This window comes from Manacus vitellinus, unplaced genomic scaffold, assembly GCF_001715985.3.
Source record: "Manacus vitellinus isolate BGI_N305 unplaced genomic scaffold, ASM171598v3 scaffold_12_pilon, whole genome shotgun sequence".
Classification (NCBI taxonomy): domain Eukaryota; kingdom Metazoa; phylum Chordata; class Aves; order Passeriformes; family Pipridae; genus Manacus; species Manacus vitellinus.
In genome coordinates this window covers 10,125,961-10,144,393 of record NW_021938949.1, presented here as the reverse complement: position 1 = coordinate 10,144,393, position 18,433 = coordinate 10,125,961, and the positions used below count along the sequence as shown (strand labels likewise).

The 18,433-nt window shown below is 39.2% G+C and overlaps 1 protein-coding gene across 1 annotated transcript; it reads right to left on the bottom strand.

Moving 5' to 3' along the window:
- Positions 1 to 499: 499 nt before the first annotated feature.
- USP42 (ubiquitin specific peptidase 42) lies at positions 500 to 16,222 on the bottom strand. The gene is made up of 16 exons (XM_008928017.3): positions 15,914 to 16,222; positions 14,991 to 15,191; positions 13,816 to 13,926; positions 13,551 to 13,653; positions 13,321 to 13,388; positions 13,100 to 13,170; positions 12,477 to 12,559; positions 10,365 to 10,476; positions 9,853 to 9,993; positions 9,550 to 9,650; positions 8,968 to 9,106; positions 7,577 to 8,308; positions 7,117 to 7,202; positions 5,057 to 6,544; positions 4,290 to 4,582; positions 500 to 2,018 (listed from the first exon to the last, which is right to left on the bottom strand). Exons 1-16 carry the CDS (start codon positions 16,140 to 16,142, stop codon positions 1,978 to 1,980), a joined length of 3,999 nt encoding a protein of 1,332 aa, XP_008926265.1. The 5' UTR covers positions 16,143 to 16,222; the 3' UTR covers positions 500 to 1,977.
- Positions 16,223 to 18,433: the final 2,211 nt, after the last annotated feature.

The following is an 18,433-nucleotide window of genomic DNA, read 5'->3' as shown; positions in this document are numbered from 1 at the left end:
AATTTTACTTTTAAGTAAAAGGCCTCTTTTCCCTGCTTTGAGGCACAGTAATTCAAATTATCAGGTTTAATTTTTCAGAGAGAAAACCCTTTAACTGCTGCCACTGAGTGTGACTCCATTAAGAGCTGGTTTCCCTTGAGAGCCACCCTAAATTAAGGTGTTTTGGCAGTTCCCTTCCGTGAACTTCAGTCAAATGCAAGGGGGGGAAATCAGCTCTCTTCTCCTCAGGTAGATTAATTAATTTCCTCAATTAGAAAGAGCTGATGCTGCTCCTCAGCTCTCAGGGAAGTGTCACCGAGGGCCCTCCCTGTGCTGCTCCAGAGCCAGGTGGGGCAGTTGTTGCCTCTGGGGCTCTGAACCAGGTACAAGTCACCACTTCAGCTGCTTTGACACAGTTGTGCCGGAGTTACTCATCGGACAAAGGACAAGACACCAAACCTCGGAGCCAGAGGACAAAAGAGGAAAAAAAAGCCAGATACAGGACAGGTATGTTGGTTACTTTGCCATGTTACTTTATGTAACGTCACATAACTGTTGCCATAGGAACATTATGCAGGTACACTTATGGTTTGTTGGCTTTACGGTGTTCTCCATGTACCAAAGATGAAGTATTTAGTAAAACATTAACCTCGCTCCTTCTTTTTCTGTTTTTTAGTGTCGCACACCATAAAAAGCTACTGCTGAGCTCCCAGCCTGTGCCTGGCTTGGGAAGCTTTTAAGTTCAGAGGAGAAAGGCTTCTGCATCCTTGTCTAGGCAGCTGCAGTCCCAGGTTACTGATCTTCTCTGGGTCACACCGGCAGCATCTTCTCCCCTACACTGAGAGGAAGATGGGACTCCTCGAGAATCGACCACGCTCTGCCAGCTCCCAGGACACAGTGCATGTTAAATAACTCAAGTAAAACTCAAGTAAAAATCCATTTTAACTTTGCTGTATTTATATACTATATAAATTTTACATGCTATATATTTACAGTGGGGCAAGTGTTTTTTATCTTTAAAAAAACAAAGATCAAACTTTTAGACATCTCTGAACAACACAGCTTGTATAAACCAGACAGATTATTCAGATGAACTGTATTTAATACAGGTTCCCCACTCATCTCCTGATGCAGGACCAGTGAATAATAAGTGCATCACAGTTTGATAGCATTTAATAATAAAAATAAAAATCACAGTATGAATTTGTCTGTAACTAGACACTTTAGAGAGACAAAACAGACAACTGAGACTTAAGACAAATGACAGTATATTAAGAAAATGTAATAAAAACATATGGAACAATATACAAATAGTCTTGAGAGATACATTCAGAACTGCATATTTGTTGTTTCACAATGTTGAAAACCAGAAGATTTTCTTCAGATCTTGAATATAACTCAAATGTGAAGTAAATTAGTTTCTAGTGTCAGACCACAGAAAAAAATAAAAATGAAGCTCTTGCAAAACTTGTGAAGTTTTAAATAAGTCTTTAAATTAAATATACAGACTGTCAGTTGCAATTTTTATACTTCCTGGTCGCTCTTGCACCAGATGTCTTAACTTGGAGTAACATTACATGAATAACATAAAGTCAACCTGAGTCTGTAATTAAGCAGCATTTGAGATGGTCTATTCCAGGGCATTATCTCACCTCAGTGAGATATTTATGTGGTAATTTACAATGTTCAGCAGTTGTAAAAAGTTTTCACCCTTTTGGATTAGAAGTATATTTTAAAAAAGAAAGTCTCAAGTTAAAAACTAAAAAAAAGTTCTTATATGGTAAAATCTGTACAGAAATGTTAAGCACCACTTATGACTGGATTTTTGTCTTGATGGTAATTGTTTTGATAATAAATTTTAAGTTTTGATGGTCAATATTGGTAATGTCAGGTTTGAAGGTAAGAAGTCGTCGGTTTTGATGATAAAAAGTCGTTGATTTTTGAAGGTAAAGGGTTGCTGGGTTTGATGGGAAGAAGTCATTGGGTTTGGTGGTGGGTTTAGTCTGAGTATTGAAGGCTTTCATCAGTCAGCTCCACATCTGAAAGGCAAAAGGAAGCAAGGTCAGTCCCTGTCATGGCCTTGAACATAAAACTGGGGCTCAGTGGCTTGATTTCTAACAGAAGGTTCAGAGCTGCCCCCAGCTCCATCTGCTCTGTGCCTACAGGATCCAACTCTCACAGACTGACCCTGTTTCAGTTCTAGGCTAAGAATGGTGACCTGTTTCAGAGCACTAGGACAGAGCCACCTGCTTTAATAGCAAGTGCTGGACCTCAGGTAAATGGAGTTTAGCTGAAGCTTTACACAGACAGCATCACTGTGGTCAGGCTGACCCAACCCTACCCACACAAACAGAGCCTGCAGAAACCTGCTGGAGAGAACAGGTAAGGATGTAGGAAATAACTGCTTTAGAGCTGCTCCTTCCCCATCCTGTATGATTTTGTCTTTCACCACAACTTAGCACTGTTTCCATCCTTATTAATGGATTCGAAGTAACTCGAGTCCTGGTGAAAGGGCACAACTCACAATTCCTTCTCAGTGGCTCCTTGCCTGTCCCTACCTTGTTTGAGGTTCAACACTCTCCAAAAACACACTGCCACAGTGGCCTCCTTTCAAACTGGATTCCATCATGCAGAGAATCTTACTTGAGACCCATTTTTTAAAAAGAATATTGACCTCATGCAAGAAGCAGCTAATTAGGATCCATGGATTTGATGAAATGCTAAAATTCTCAAGACTTACAAAAATTGCTTCTCCCAGCCCTCCTCTCCCCCTTGTGTTGTGAGCAATGAACAAACACCTCCTTCACCCCCACAGCCCAGCAATCTCACTGCCCCAGGACTTGTGCAATGAGATTATTGCACAATCACTGTACTTCAGACTGCTTTAGAAAAACCCAAGTTTGCCATCTGCTGGCCAGAGAACTCCCTGGAGCCAAACCAGTATTGAGCACATGCATTTTACTCTGTTTAGTTCCTGATTTATCAGCTACAACTGAGACACTTTTAGTGCAATAAGGGTTATTTTGATATCAGTATAATAAAAAAGGTCTATTTTTACAACATTAGTATTTGAAAGACCTCAGTTCAGTCCTTCTTAAATTTTCCTTGTTAAGGAATAACAGGTGAACAATCAGCTTCCCCTCCACGCTGTATTTTCAGAATGACACTTTTGATTGCTTATGTCCTAAAAGACAATCAGTTTTCCACAAGTGCATTTCCTCTTTGCCTTGAGCAAACTTTTCAGTGCAGGAATCTACTGACTGTGGCAATTTACCTCAATGTGGAAACCACATGAAATTTTGGAAAATTAAAATCTCTTTCAGGATTAAACTTCTCTGAATAGCAAAATGCATTCAGCCACAATGACATTTTTAACACTGGACTAGTAATGAACAGGATTGTCACTGACCATTAACCCAATTCTTAAACTGTGGTTAGGTGTAAAATGTAGAAAATGTAACAATAAAACTTGCTTTTGGATAGTGAGTTGTCTTGTTCAGGGATTACTTCAGATATCCATGTGCAAAATAGATAGCTGGGGGATTGTTCTGGTTTTTATATATCAGTAACTGGAACTGGTTTATGTCAGATAACAGGTATTTTAAAAGGTTTTATTTCTACAACAAACACTTCAGAAAAAATTTCATGGGAGATGCTGTCAAGTTTGATTTTAGATGTTGCATTTGTTGCAGTGTGCAGTCTTCTTCATTGCATAATTCTAGAGCTAATTAATTTAATTCATTTATCTACTGAGAGCCCAAGTCAAGATTATGACAAGCAACAGCTGGGAGTTCAGTGTGAATTCAGTCAGGCATTCAAGTCTGTATTTAGTTTTTTTATGAGAAGTACCAAACAGACTTCTTTTAAAATATTAAAAATTGGGAAAGAGCTGCTTCATCAGCCTACTTCTATGTATTTTTAAGCCAATACTAACAGAAAAACCCCACAACTACATAAAATAGGAATTTAACATACTCCCCAGGTGTTAAATTGTGAGGTGTCCTCTGGAGGGTTGACAGTTGTGCTTAGGAGGAGGCAGAGCTACCCCTGAACCACAGCATTATCACCAATTTCTGTTACTCTGATAAGCAACCAGCAGTTTCTGTGCTATGGAATAGCTGGACACAGTATTTTATTTAAATCACAGAATGGTTTGGGTTGGAAGGGACCTTAAAGATCATCTATTTCCAACCCCCCTGCCACGATATTGTTTGGAAGCCATGATATATAAAGCAGAGATTTTGTCACAGAAGCATTTAAAGATTGTTCTGAATTAAAAGGAGTCCTGCCAACACCCTGGGCTTCCTTACCTCTGACATACTCATGGGATGCCATGGAGCTGTATTTCTTGCTGTCACCTGCACCAGAAGGCTTCTCTTCCTTGTAGGGTTGTTTACTGCCCTGGCTTCTGTATTGCTCACATAAATGGTCATCTGGAGGACGGGATTCTTCCTTCTTCTCCCATGTTTTCTTCTGGAAGTGAGGATCTAAATATTCCAATAAGTCTTTCAGTTTCCTGTCGTGCTTCTTCTTTTTCTTCTTTTTCTTATGTTTGCGATTGTCATTGTCAAAGTGGAGCACAGAGCAATCCAAATCATAAAGTCTGAAGGAAACATGCAAGTTAAAAATAGAGAGACAGATGTGGCACTTGATGTATATATGAAATGTTATTTATTTTACCACAGGTGACGACTTGCAGCGTATTTTGTGGTCATTTTTGCACATCTAAGTTACTTTAGATGCAGCAAACTTAAGCCCTCAGAACAGCTCCTGGTTTGTACACAAATCATTAACAGGGGCTAGTTGTGGAATATGGGGAATTAAAAAAAAAAAATTCAATTTGTAGCCTAATCAAAAACCGTGTGCAGATGTTACTCTGACTACAATGTCCAGCTCTAGTGTCCTATCACAATTCAGCAATATCTTTCCTATCTTCACTTGACCAACCTAATGACATGATCCCGTCACGTTATGATAGAAAAATAACTTAGAAACAATGGAAAAAAAGGCAGACATGAGAAATACCCAGAAAATAATTAGGAAAAAAATTGCTGATTATGCTGGAATCCTTGCTTACTTGTAATCCTTCTCTCGATGTTTATCTTTGGACTTCTTTTTCTTCTTGACCTTCTTATACTTTTTGATTCTTTGGTCATCTATCTTTCTGCATTTCTTTTCTATGTCACTTCCACTTTCCTCTTGGTGGGAGTATCTTCTTTTGCTGTTCCTTAGTTTTTCATTTTCCCGGGAAGAGTCCTCAAGGTGTGAATGTGCTGGCAGGGGTGGGAGCGCGTGCCTGTCACGGGAGTATTTGTCAGGATGCTGCTGAGGTACTGAACAGTGATGTAGGTTTGCTCTGTGGCTGCTGAAGTGATGTAAATCCTCCTCTCGAGAGAGTGGGTTGTGAGCCCACCTGCTTTTGCAATGATAATCCTTGTGTGACCTGCTGTAAGCTTGGCTCAATTTGTCATAGTCTTTATCACAATGAGAGGACTTCCTCTCTCTACCATCCCTTGTTCCATGGGAGGAATAATAATCATTGTAGTATCTGCATTTTTCCCATCTCCGTGGCTCATCTTGGTAGTACCTTTCTCTATTCCAAGCCCTCTCCCCTTTGGAATAGTAATACCTGTTCCTGTCTTGTTCTGTCCTTTCTCTGCTTCGGGATCTGTAACGAGAGTATTTCCCTGAGCTTCTGCCATTGCTTGGACTGTTCCTTTCGTTATGGGAAGATCTGTACTTGCTCTCACTGCAATATTCCTGCTTGTGACGACTCTGCTTGTTTGTGTCCACACTACGAGAGCTCCTCCTCCTGTGGGAATGTTCATCTGTTTTGCTCCTGCTTTGCCTCTCCCTCTCCTCAGTGTCTGAGTTCTCTCTCTTCCTCCGGTAGTGCTCTTTGTCAGTTCTTTTAGAGTCATGTATTTTTTTCTTATTTTTTTTCATATGTTTCTCTTCTTCGCATATTTTACTACTCAGTCCCTCATCTGCTCTAGAAAATTGGCTTTCCAATACTTTATCCAGCTTTGTAATGGAAGAGTCATTGACAGGTGGTACCTCTACATAATTATTAGAAATGTCCTTTGTATCTTGGCATTTATCTGTAATATCTAGAGATGCAAGTTTTTTAGAACTACATTCAATGTCAGGCTTCACAGAGGAAGTTTGCCCTAATTTCTCTTTGCTCTCAGGAGACCCTTTGATGTACAAAGGATTTTCTTTTGAAATGAGTTCAGGTTCTTTTGATCTTCTTGGTTTGTCTTCGTCTCTGATGTCTTCACACTCACGCTGCCCAAGGAATTCATCTTCAGTGTCCAAGGATTTTTTCCTGACCTTGTGCTGACCATTGATATTGAGATGTGCATTATCAGCTTTTGTTATAATACTTTCAGCAACTTTTTCTTTGGTAAAAATGGTTTCAGAATCTGGTTGAGTAAAAAGTTTCTCAACCTCACAGCTAAAATTGGAAGGAACCTTCCTGGATTCTTCATAAGCAAACAGTGCTTCCATGACTACGGTTTCCATAAGACCATCATTCTCAGAAGATTTCTGAGGTCCAGATACACTGCACAAAACAAGAACATATTTTCAACTTGAAAAAGTCCATCTAAAACAGAAATGTTATTATTTAAGTAAAAAAAATTGGTGGCTAATGCCAAACTCTGCAACACATGCCCTTTAGAAACCTTTCTTACACCTTTCTCAGCTCCCAGGGAAAGTGTTTTTCTTCTCTCAATTCTGCAAGTATTACCTTAAAAAACCACACCCAACACATCCATCTCCCCCCCCTTGAGAAAAAAATAAATAAACACACAGATTTCCCACTCTCCCCCAAATGGGAGAACAGATGGTGGGAATGTACATTCACTCATCCTAGGGTGGAAAAGAGGAATAGAAAAAGTATTTCAGACAATGGAAGGAAAATGTAAAAACATTCTATAAAAGTCTTCCAAAAGGCATTTGCCAGTGTTTAGTATCAGAATAATGTGTGCCCAGTGCTGATGTTTGCAATGCTACATGTGCAGCATGGAATTCTCTGTACTGATGAAATCTTTCTATTAAGTAGTATTAGTAGAGAGGTAAAATAATGATAAACTTATATGAAACCTTCTTTTAAACAGAGTGTACTCATTTTACCTTTTTTCCTCTGACAAGCTGTTCAACTGGCTGTATGTGAGAGAGTCTAAGATACCTTGAGGATCGGGTGACAAAGCTTTAGGCATCTACAATTAAAACACAGAAGTTAACAAACAGAAAAAGAAAAGCTCTTTTTAGTAGAAAACTGTTTTTTGCAAAATTTCAACACTAGATGTTAAACAAGAGCACCCTGAGTTACCTGTGCTGTCCTCATTTTACACATCATCCCACTCCCCCCCAATTATATTTTATGAAGCTTATGGAGCATTATCTCAGCTGAACTTCTCTTATGTTGACAGCTCAGCTCTGCAACTCCAGTGGGATCACAGCACAGAGGGTTAGGATGAAATTCGTGCCGTGGGTTTTCTTGGTATTGCACATGACTCAGGAACACTGTAATGCTGCTGAACACAGAACATATCACAGGTGAGAAAGTCCAGATGGGACAAATGTAACTCACCGTTTCCAGCACTCCGTTTGCTTTAGGAAAGAACATCTCAGAGGGTTTAACAGGTTGGACTTGGCAAGTGGAATCGTCAAGTTTCAGTCCATTTTCTTTATATTCATTATCTAAACTAATAGCACCATTTAGGGAATCAATTTTTGGCAGCTCGTGCTGGGATCTTTCTTCAGCGTTCGGGCAGGACGAATGGGAATTATGCAGCGTACGGACCACCTTCCCAATCAGGATTCCATTGGAAGAGAGCACGTTGCAATTCCTTTTAAACAAGCCCTTCGACTCCTCCGGTTTTCCTGAAGGTTCTGCACCGTAAGGGACTATGTTCTCAGAACCCAGCTTGGGGTTTCCATTCACTGCTGGCTCCACAAAGATTTCATCAGGAACTTCCTGTTTGGAGACATTAGCAGGGACTGCCATTGTGGAGAGATTTGAGGTAGGCTCTGCTGCGGAGGAGTTTGTAACTGTGGATGAAGGGACAGGCTTGCTCAGCTCCTCGTCCTCCCCAGCACTGCTCGGACACTCCAGCGGGGGCACAGTCTGACGTGCAGGCAGTTTGTTGTGAATACTGATAGTGATCTTCTGGTTTTTTGACGGGTCAGTCATTGAAGGCCTGGAAATGGCCCAGTTTTGAACACAGGCTGTTGGTGGAGCTGATGAAGGCCTTTTTACAGCCACACCAACTGCACTGGGATCCTCTTTTAAGGGTCCATTTCCATTTAAACGACTTGAACTCTGCATTTAAAGACATTGCAAAATGGGTATGTTCAAACACACAGCAATGAAAGTTTTAAAACATCAAATTCTCCTACTATACACTTCTACAAATTGCTTCAACACCTAAAAAAAACCCCCCTTTCCAATACAAGTGCGAGTCCAACAAGTGTGTTTAATTCCTGCCTCTGGTTAACTGCATATTGGTATCAAATGAGCATCATTGTTGAAACCCACTCAAGCAACTTAACATTGACTAAAGCTATTTCAAAAAATACTTATTTTCCTCTTTAAACATTCCCTGACAACACTGGAATATTTCTTCTGGTAATCAGGAACAAGACTCTCTCTTTTCACTGTTTCAACTAAAGTGACACTGATGGGGGCGGGCTGGGGGATATTTACTTTTTAAATTTAAATTATTTAAGCATTAATAGACCACTTAAATCGTCTCAGGAGCATGGCTCTCAGTGCTTTAGAAAGCTGAGTTGGGAGGATAAAGTAGTGAAGCAGCATGGCTGCACAATTCAGGATTAGCCACTGTTGGAGCAACTCTGGCTGCAGCACGGAGGGCTGTGAAGAAGCTGCAGCGCGGAAGGGAAAATAAAACAACAAAAAAACCCACTCCACACCAAACCCCACCATAATTTGGTGCCATTATCTGCCCCCCCCCTAATTACCTTGATCATGTGAGGAGGAAGCCGTGGTCCCATGAATCCAGGCTGTTTGCTGTTGGCTCCCCGCTGGCCCAGGAACGGGCGGGGGTACGACGGCGCCGGCAGGTAAAAAGCGCGTTCCCCCAGCGTCAAGTCGTAGCGCCTGGAGCAAAAGCAGAGAGCTCAGCTCAGAGCTTTTCCTTCAGCCCATTCGTGGATTAAACCCCATCCTATCATTTCACAGGAGCAGTGTATATGACATGGAAGACATATACAAAAGATTTAGCCAAGACTGCAAACTGAAAATTAGGTAATGGTCTTCCTACGACGACAGCCTTTTCAGAGCAGTAACTCGGCCTTACATCACCTGTGGCCATCATTTCTCCTCTGTTTTAAATTAGCCAGCTACAAAGAGCAGATATAGAGCAGGACACACAAGTGCAGAAGTTTAAGGCCAAGCAATAAAAGATATTTAAATAAATGACATGGGGAATTCCCAGTTAGACAGAAGTGAATTGTACAAATAGGAATATTTTCCTAGGGGTGAAAAGACTTAAAAAGTAATTTGACAGTAAAAATGTGGTTTGTGTTAGTGGTTGTTATTACCTGATATAAAAAAGCACGTAAGCTTGCTGATTGAGAACTGTTTTGATATCAGAAAGTTCTACTGAGGCATCATTCATTCGATACCAAAGTCCATTACCAGCCTGCAAACAGAGATAATGTATCTTCAGATGAACTGCATGTGTTCCAAAGGACATCACAGATAGAACACCACAGAACAAAACATACCCCAACAAAGCAAACAGAACACATAATGCAATCTTTTCCCCTCGAAATGTTACCAGTAACATTTTAATTTCTTTGCCAGCAGAGATTTTCCCCTGCTAGAAATGGAGCTGTATCTACCTTTATGAAGCAGAGATAGTGCCCAGCATTACAGTTGAAGCCACTATGTACAAGAACTGCATATAAAGCATAGATGAGAGGTTCTCCAATGGATTGGGACATATATGCTCGAAGATCCAAATATTCAGGGTATTTTACATCCTAAACACAGACAAAGAAGATTCAAAAATTATCCTGAAATAATTCATGGAATAGCCTGAAAAAAACACTTCTAAAAACACAGACTAGGATTATATGAATATATTTTTTGATTCACTTAAAAATACCTATTCTCATTTAATAATTTAAGTTGCAGGGACCTCTTTTCTACAGAATTAGCTCTTCAAGGTATGTTCCTATGGTCACACAGGAACTTTATCACTATTAAAAAATGAAGGAGTCCTAGTTGTTATATTGACTTTTCTTCCACTATAGTCACTGCCTGAAAACATGAACAACTTTAAAATGAGTGTTCATCTTTGGGAAATGTTCCATTCCAAGAAGGTAAAGCAGCATTACAGCTGTAAACATACCTTGTTGATCTTTCCACCTGTAAAATTTGCAAATCTTTTCAGTGATATTGTGAGGACATTGGAAGAGCGATGTATCGTGTATCTCTTGGATGCTGGAACCATCTTTTTACACCTTAAAAACAAGCACAGACAAGTTTTTAACAGTATATTCTTTTCCCACCCAAAAGTTGAATAAGTTTTCATCCCTCACACATGCTTATGCTATTTGAATGACATTTACTTGCATAATATGTTAGATCTTTTCATAAATCCATACATTGTATTTCAGCTTTAACAGAGAAAAAAAAGCAGGATATAAGAGGACAGCTCTACAGAACAAAGAATAAAGGATTTAGAACATTATCTTTTGATAGCCAAAGAAATGCCTGAACCTTTCTTATGCCAAAAAGGTAAGGCTGTTAAAAATGTAAAAACAAATCAAAATTTAACAACAACAAAAAAAAAATCACTGGAAGGAAACATTCTGCAGGAGACAATTGGGCAGTGTTAAGATTTCATGTACTGAGGTTGTCTGGAAAGACACTGAATCCATCTGCAGTCCTTCAAAACAAAATTACTCATCTTATTGGTTGCATTCAAAGGCAGGAGGTACAGAGTAAATCCTGAAATGCAACCACTAGCACAGACAAAGACTGAAACGTGTCACTTGGCATTGTCAAGAAAAATCCTGTTGAGAGTTAACAATCAGAAAGAATTAAATAGCCTCTTTTCAAACTCTGATGTCAAAACACAAGGCTGAGAATTCCAAACTGATGGAGAAAGCCTATGAACAAAACCAAGAGACCCACCCAAAATAACTAAAAAAAAGAAAGTGGTTTATACAATTCTATGAAACCTGTAATTAGAGACAAAGTTTTCAGGCAGTAATCTTTATTAGAAAAAAATCATGAAATCATGGTAGGAAATAAAAGGAAAACATCAATTAGAAAAAACTGTAAAGTAATATAATAGTTTACCAGGAATGGAAATGATACTGTACATACACCAAACCTTTTTAAACTTTTTTTTGAACTCACAAAAAGACTGAAACATCTGGGTTTATGCATGACTAAACTCCTCACCCCCCACATCAATGAAGGATCATGAAATTCAGATGTGAGGTGCTTATTACAGTTATATTACTCATCCTCAGCCATAATCTGGAAACTCTGGGAATTACTCAAATATTACATGTTGCTTGCTGGGATCCACAGAGTAAAATGAACCTGGGATTAAAGTGGTGCAATAGCCCGTTGGATGCTCTTTATTCAACATCTGCATTCAGATGTGCTAATTAACTAAAGTTTTCCAACAACAAAAAGCAGGATTACATTTTTCATTTTGAAGGATCAGACAGGAATGTTACAGAACCAAGCCTGGTGGTCTTTGCTTTTCTGAGTTTACATTTGAATAACTAACTTGTTTTGCCAAAATACCTTACACAAGTGTTCAGTGCTCTTACATATGTTGGAACATTTTCCACATTGATGAGCACACAGAACATCTGAACTCCACAGCTTTCACTAAGCACAGGTCAGGTTTAGGGTGGCTCATTTCAGACAGAAGTCATCCACAGGTGTCACAATTCCAGAATTGTGCAAGACACTGTTCCATGAGCCCACAGAGGTTGATTGTCACCAAGTCTGTTCACAATCACCAAGACCCAACCTCAATTTGTCCCACAGGGAACACCAGGACCTTCAGGAAGCTGGTGTGACCTCCCACCCCAAATCCTTGCCCACAGCTCCGTGCTCCAGCTCACCACTACTGATCAGACATTCCCTTTATCTTCTGGCCATATTTCAAAGTACAACTCCACACTTAGGAAGGCTGACAAGCCCCAGTGTAGACAAGACTAGGAATAAAAGTCTAATGTGAGCTAATGGCCACAATTCTTACAATATATTTCCAAATATTCAAACAGAAACACACAAATTACTCACTTAGAAACAAATGCCTTATTTCCCAAGCTTTGAACAATTTCAGTGTATTTGTTGTACAACAAAATAAAATGAAACAGAGCCAAGTCTCACTATCATGTTGCAAACAAAGTCAAAAGAGAACTTCTGCTCTAAGTTCTGCACTGCATTAAACACATATCTTGTATTAAGGTGTAATTAATAATAGTCTTACTTGCTACATTTATAGCTGTTTTCACCATCCAGTTGTTCCGGTTTCACAAATTGTTCTAGAGCTCTGGTGACAGATGTAACTGCCTGGATGAGTAAGAGATTAGAGCACTAAGTCACAAGAAATGCAAAATTTCAAACACTTAACTAGCACTTTACAAGAGAACCTTGCTAGTTCATACTTGAGTGACCTATTGTGAACCAGCAAACACTGTGAAGAAGGAGGCAGAAACAGTACACTGAGCATTTACCTCATATGAAAATGATTCTACTTCAAAATAAATAAATTCTGCAATGCCACAGACAGCATCTGTGGTATGCTTTGGCATCAGTAACGAGAACAATCAACCCATCAGTCTAACAATAGATGTACATTGAAGTAGAATAATTGAGAACTATGATAGCATCACTGTTTGTGTAGATATAATAATTATTTTTCCAGCTTAAATCCAATACAAACATGGAGACCATTTACATGGCTTCCACAGAACAACAGAGTCCAACCCACTCCCATCCACTCCCAAGCTCTTTTGTTCCAGTAATATATGTTTTTATGCAAAATGACCTTATTTTACAAAGCTCTACAAGTCCTTACACTTCTCGACCCACCCTCCCAGAACATCTCACCTTTATATCCAAGGTGACGTCGAGGAACGGCTCGTACGTGTCCGACACTGCTTTGCAGTTCAAGCACTTCACTGCAACCAAAATACAAAGGCTTAACAACAGCTGAAGGACCCCCTGCTAATTTAAATTATTAATACATACTAGTTTAGTCAAGCTACAAACTCCTTTAGGACAAACAGACACAGATCAGTTCAAAAGACAGTAAATTTTTTTAAAAGTACCTCGGGATCGTAGATATCCTCCAAATATTTGATAAATAAGTGTGGTGGCTTGAGAAGATCTGTCCAATCTGGAAATAAAGTAGAGTCAGACCTCAGAAGACTGAAGGCACAGAGTTAACCCCTCAAACATTTTTTATGCAAACCAAGGACATAGATTTTTAATTTGTGATAGTAAATAAAGGAGTAAGAGAGGTTAGGGAACATTTAAAAGTTAATTTGTTTGTGCTTACTTGGTGCTTCCATTCAAGCAAGCTTTCTGTAAAGCATCAACAGTGAAGCATAAGAATTCATGTGCATCCTCTTGACTGCCAAAATGGAAATGTTTTCCTATTCCTAATAAACAAGAAGATTATTATTTATCTCTTATAGAATGAAAAAAACCAAGTATTTCTAAAATACCTCTTCTTTAAAGTATCAAAATTATTTATATGCATCAAATACCTCTTCAGAAAATTGGAAAAATTAGAAAAAATAAAACTACACTAAATTACTTACTTTTAAGGCCATTGATAACAGATGTAGGTTTGATGGCATTATTAGAGCAACACAGGACCTGGTTGATGTGACTTTCCATTGTGCACATCATACAGAATCCTTCTACATGACCTGAGCAGTGAGAGAAGAAAGTGTTGCAGTCTAGTCAAATATGCATTGCTACAAAAAACCTCCCTCCAAAATAAGTCTTTAAGTTAGAGGTGCAATATCCACTCTCCAAGCTACAGTCTCTTGTCCTAAGGTGCCAATACCCCAACATTTTTGTGGCATTTTATTATGCAGAACTGTACAGAATAAAAAGCATAAAATCACAGACAGACCAGGTTGCTCAAAGTCCCACCCAACCTGACCTTGAACATTCCCAGTGGAAGGTATCCCTGCCCACAGCAGGGGGTTGCAACCAAATGATTTTTAAGGTTCCTTCCAACTCAAAGCATTCCATGATTCTTAACTGAAATAATTTTTATATATGGGAACAATACATAATTAAATTTCTAGGAATAAATACTAAGATATCAGACTAGAAAGTATACATATGGATATGAAAAGAGGCTCCCCTAGGCTTAAATAAATTCAAACAGAAAAATGGAATTCCAAGAACACAAGTTCAAGGGTTTAAAAAATAGAAACTTTTATTTAGAATAAAATCAGTCTAAATTTTAACACAGTCCCCTAAAAATTTCTATTTCAGTTCATAAGAGATTAGCCTGTAATGCTTTCTAGGGTTTGGGTTTTTTTTTTTAATGGGTCAACACTGAACATATAATCTACCACAGTATTACTGCATTACAGTATCCAGGCTGTGAAGACTAAGAATCTCCAAAGCAGACATCCCAAATTTTATCACCTTTCTGCCAGCAGGAAACCTAAATGCCAAATGTTCATCAAATGCCTTCCTTTACAATGTACTTCATTATTCACATGAAGCAAGAAATGATCTTTTCTTTAAGTTTTACCACAGCACATTAAACTAACAAATTCACTTTATTTGCTATTCTGAGCCTCCTGTTAAGAGAATCACTGAATCGTTTAGGTTGGAAAAGACCTTTAAGATCACGTTCAAAACCTGCTTCTGCTGCTAAAATAGGACAACTAAGAATTTCCTTCACGCAACCACTGATTTTCTTTCACCTTCAGAGCTGTCCAACAGATTTATAATGTTAGAAAATACTCACATGACTTGGTGTGCTCAAGGGAAAGCATGTAATTGGCAAGAGGAGGCGTGTAGGTCAGACACTGGAGAGTGGAATTAAGGAAACACGTGTTGCCGAGGTTCTGCAGCCCAACCCCAACACTCTGGGTTTGTTGCCAATCCATACAGATTTTCTCAGGTGGAAAAAGAATTCTTTGTGGCGGAGCAATCCCGTCATTAACAACTGCAAAATTGTATTTGGAGAGACATGTACTGGTTTTGTTTTGAAGAGGGTATTTAAAGAGTAGCATCCTGCAGGAGCACCCTGAAGAACCAGCTCCAAAACACAGCAACACATGATGCCATTTCAATCTGCTGGTCAACACACTGGTTTGGACAACAGTTTATTCACCTGTTTTAATTCTTCTAATGCAAGACAAATTAACACTCTAATTTTAGTATCAGGCTTCTTTACATCTATACTCTTTCATCTGTTTATCAATTAAATTATTGGGTTTTTCCTTACTGTAACTTAAACCACAAACTTACACTTGTAATTATACAGTAAGAACTGAGACAGAAAACTAAGCAAGTAAGTAGCACAGAAAGTAACCCTACAGATACCAGATCTCTCCCTGAGCAGCATCATCATTCAAAGACTTCTGATTAATGGAAGCCATGAGTAGCCATGGAAAAATGTACTTTCCTCTGCACAACAGGAAAGACCTGGGTAAATCTATGTATTATGAAAAGCTGCCCTTAATTTGATTGTAAAGAGATCAAAACTAATTTACAAAGAAGTTCTGCAACACTTGTCCCTTCAGTTGCCTCAGGGGATGCACAAAATTGAAGTCTGCCACTAAAGTCTTGGTTCATCATGGTCCCATTTTACAGCAGTGCAACAACTAAGAACTGCTTCTACTTTTGTTTTGTTTTGAAAAAAAAACAGGGGGAAGACACACTTACCTAGATCTCTTTGGGCAAAAGGCTTTGATTTTTGAGATGATCTACAATAAATATGCCCTCCAGGGCCTTTGTCCACAGAGACTTTGTTTGGATCTTCTGTAGGTGGTACCCGGCCCAAACTCGCGGTGCGTGACGTCATTTTTTTAGTACGGGGTTTCATAGATTTGTCAGACCTTCTTGATGAAGATTTTTTAGACTTTGAGGATTTTGGCTTGTTAACTATGGTCATTGTTCATATCTGTAACAAGGCAAAAGTTCTGTTTGACATAAGGAACATCAAGAAGCATTCCAGAAAGAAAAGACTACTGGAAATCCTTTGAGTCTCAAAGAACTTGCAGAACTAAGCAGCTGCTAAGTATGATTAAAAACCAAGAAACAAACCTCCAAAACTCAAAAATAATCACACCCAACATGAAACTAAACACACAAAGTAGAACTGTCCATCAAAACTGCAGTGATATTACTTTTAACTTCAGCAGAGCTGGTGACTGATGGCCTTTCTTACACTTCCATGGGATTTTAAACCATTATAGTTATGAAGACCTTCTTCTTAAAATGAGCTGTGGCACATTCAAGTGTCGGCCTGTTGAGATCCAGGAGGAGTTGTTTGGCCAACATCTTTTTGCTCCTGGGAACCACACACCTCTGAGACACAGAGGGTGGGATAGAGCTCTGAGAAATCTTGGGACAGGAGATCCAGAAAACATTTGCAAATTTATTTCCACCTGGATTTCTTCTGCCCTTCCAAGAAGTATTTGTTTGGATAGAATTTTGGCGGCACTCCTTGTGGTATTTTGCACCTATCACATTTACAATGTTTACTATCGACCAAAAAGTTGAATTAAAAACCATCCTTTTCAGTTCTACTTCTGTAGAGTTGGAGGTTTGGCCAGGGAAAAATAACAGAGGAATGTAAACTATAAAAAGAAAATGCTGAATGCAAAAGAAAGCAAAAGAGATCCTCAGCCCTCAAGTGCAAAGGCAATAACAGACACTAAGTACTTTATAAAATGCTGATTAGGTTTTGAGATGATAACTCTTTAACTTTGTGTAATTGTGTGTGCATAGTAAGCTGCTGAATAATTACATAATATATTATCAATTTCTATATGTAAATTTTTACTACTGTCTTACTACAGCATGTAGGGCCCTTTTAAGTTTAGGGAAACTATAAACTTAACTGAGGGTTTAAAGCATAAGCTGCTTTGTTATACTGAAATATCTGAGAGAACAAAGCATAAAGCAGTTTCAGATTCATGGTACAACTTGATTGCTGATGATAAAAATTCAGGTAGATCAAACAAAGCACAGTAAATTGGAGAACTTCTAGTCCCACAAAAGACAAATTATGCACAAAGCCTTTAATTAGATTTTCCCCCCTGTAAATTCTCAATTTAAAATCCAATCTATACACATTTTCCATTTGTGAGATTATAATACACAAAAATGAAAAATTCATTCTTATTCCACTGAAAAATTAAGTCATCTTTGTCCATTTGAAAGACTAAGATGATAGTTCTTGGGCTCAGTGATTTTCAGGTAACATCCAGACTTCAAATTGCAGATACCAGTGACATCTCCAGGGAAGGGGTTTCAACAACATATTTAAAACTTATTTGCAGGACAAAAACCAGAATCAAGACACTGCAGTGAAAAGCAAACAGAAGAATGTTATCACAAAAAAAGCCTGGGCCTCATACTGACCAGTGAGGGAAGCCTTATGTATTTTTAAATTTATTTTGACAACCGAGTAACACATTACCACATATCACGCACTACACACCAGCAGGCATCACTGCTGGTAAGAATAACTCAGACTCCCCACTTTTTCAAAATATGTCAATATAATTCTTAATTTGGACACCACATCTCTTCGACAAAGTTGTACAAAACTATCGATACTGATATTTTTCCTCGCCCATTGTTCAACGTACATACAGGTTGTGTTCCTGCACCACTGCTGAACATAAATTTACACTGCCATGTGTATTGAGAGTTATTTCCCTGTGCTATTCCCATAACAGACTTCTCCCAGTATGATACCGAAGAGTAAACGAGATAAAACAGTTACTTTCCTCCCATTTCGAGCGCTGCACCGGCGTTGTTTAGATTTGTTTTGCAGTCTCGCCACAACGCACATCAGTTACGAGCTGGAGCTAAATATTTATGGTCGGTCTCGGCTCTGCATACAATAAATCACTGCTCGGGAGGGTTTGACACGAGATCCCGTTCGCAGAACCGCGTCTGACCAGGGCGTGCGACTGCGCCTTTATCTCAGTACACCCCGAGCGTTTTCAGCAGCGATTGTAAGAAAACCCCAGCGGCACAGGGGAACGAGAGGGAACTCCTGCAGCACCAGCCCGGGCGGGGCTATCCCGGTAAATCCCGGCACCGCACACGCCGCTCCGAGCCAAAACAAACGGGGCAGTGCGGGAACACAAACATGCACCCCGCGCCGCTTTCACTTTCGTTACAAAATGAAAGGCAGGAGAGGCGAGAGTAATTAACCTCTTCGCCCTT

Excerpts from the sequence above, each read along its gene's own strand:
- USP42 (XM_008928017.3), bottom strand. The coding sequence starts at position 16,142 with ATGACCATAGTTAACAAGCCAAAATCCTCAAAGTCTAAAAAATCTTCA. Across the intron at positions 9,994-10,364 it reads CAGGTGGAAAGATCAACAAG|GATGTAAAATACCCTGAATA; the intron begins GTATGTTTACAG and ends GTCTGTGTTTAG. Across the intron at positions 8,309-8,967 it reads TTCCTCCTCACATGATCAAG|AGTTCAAGTCGTTTAAATGG; the intron begins GTAATTAGGGGG and ends CTTTAAATGCAG.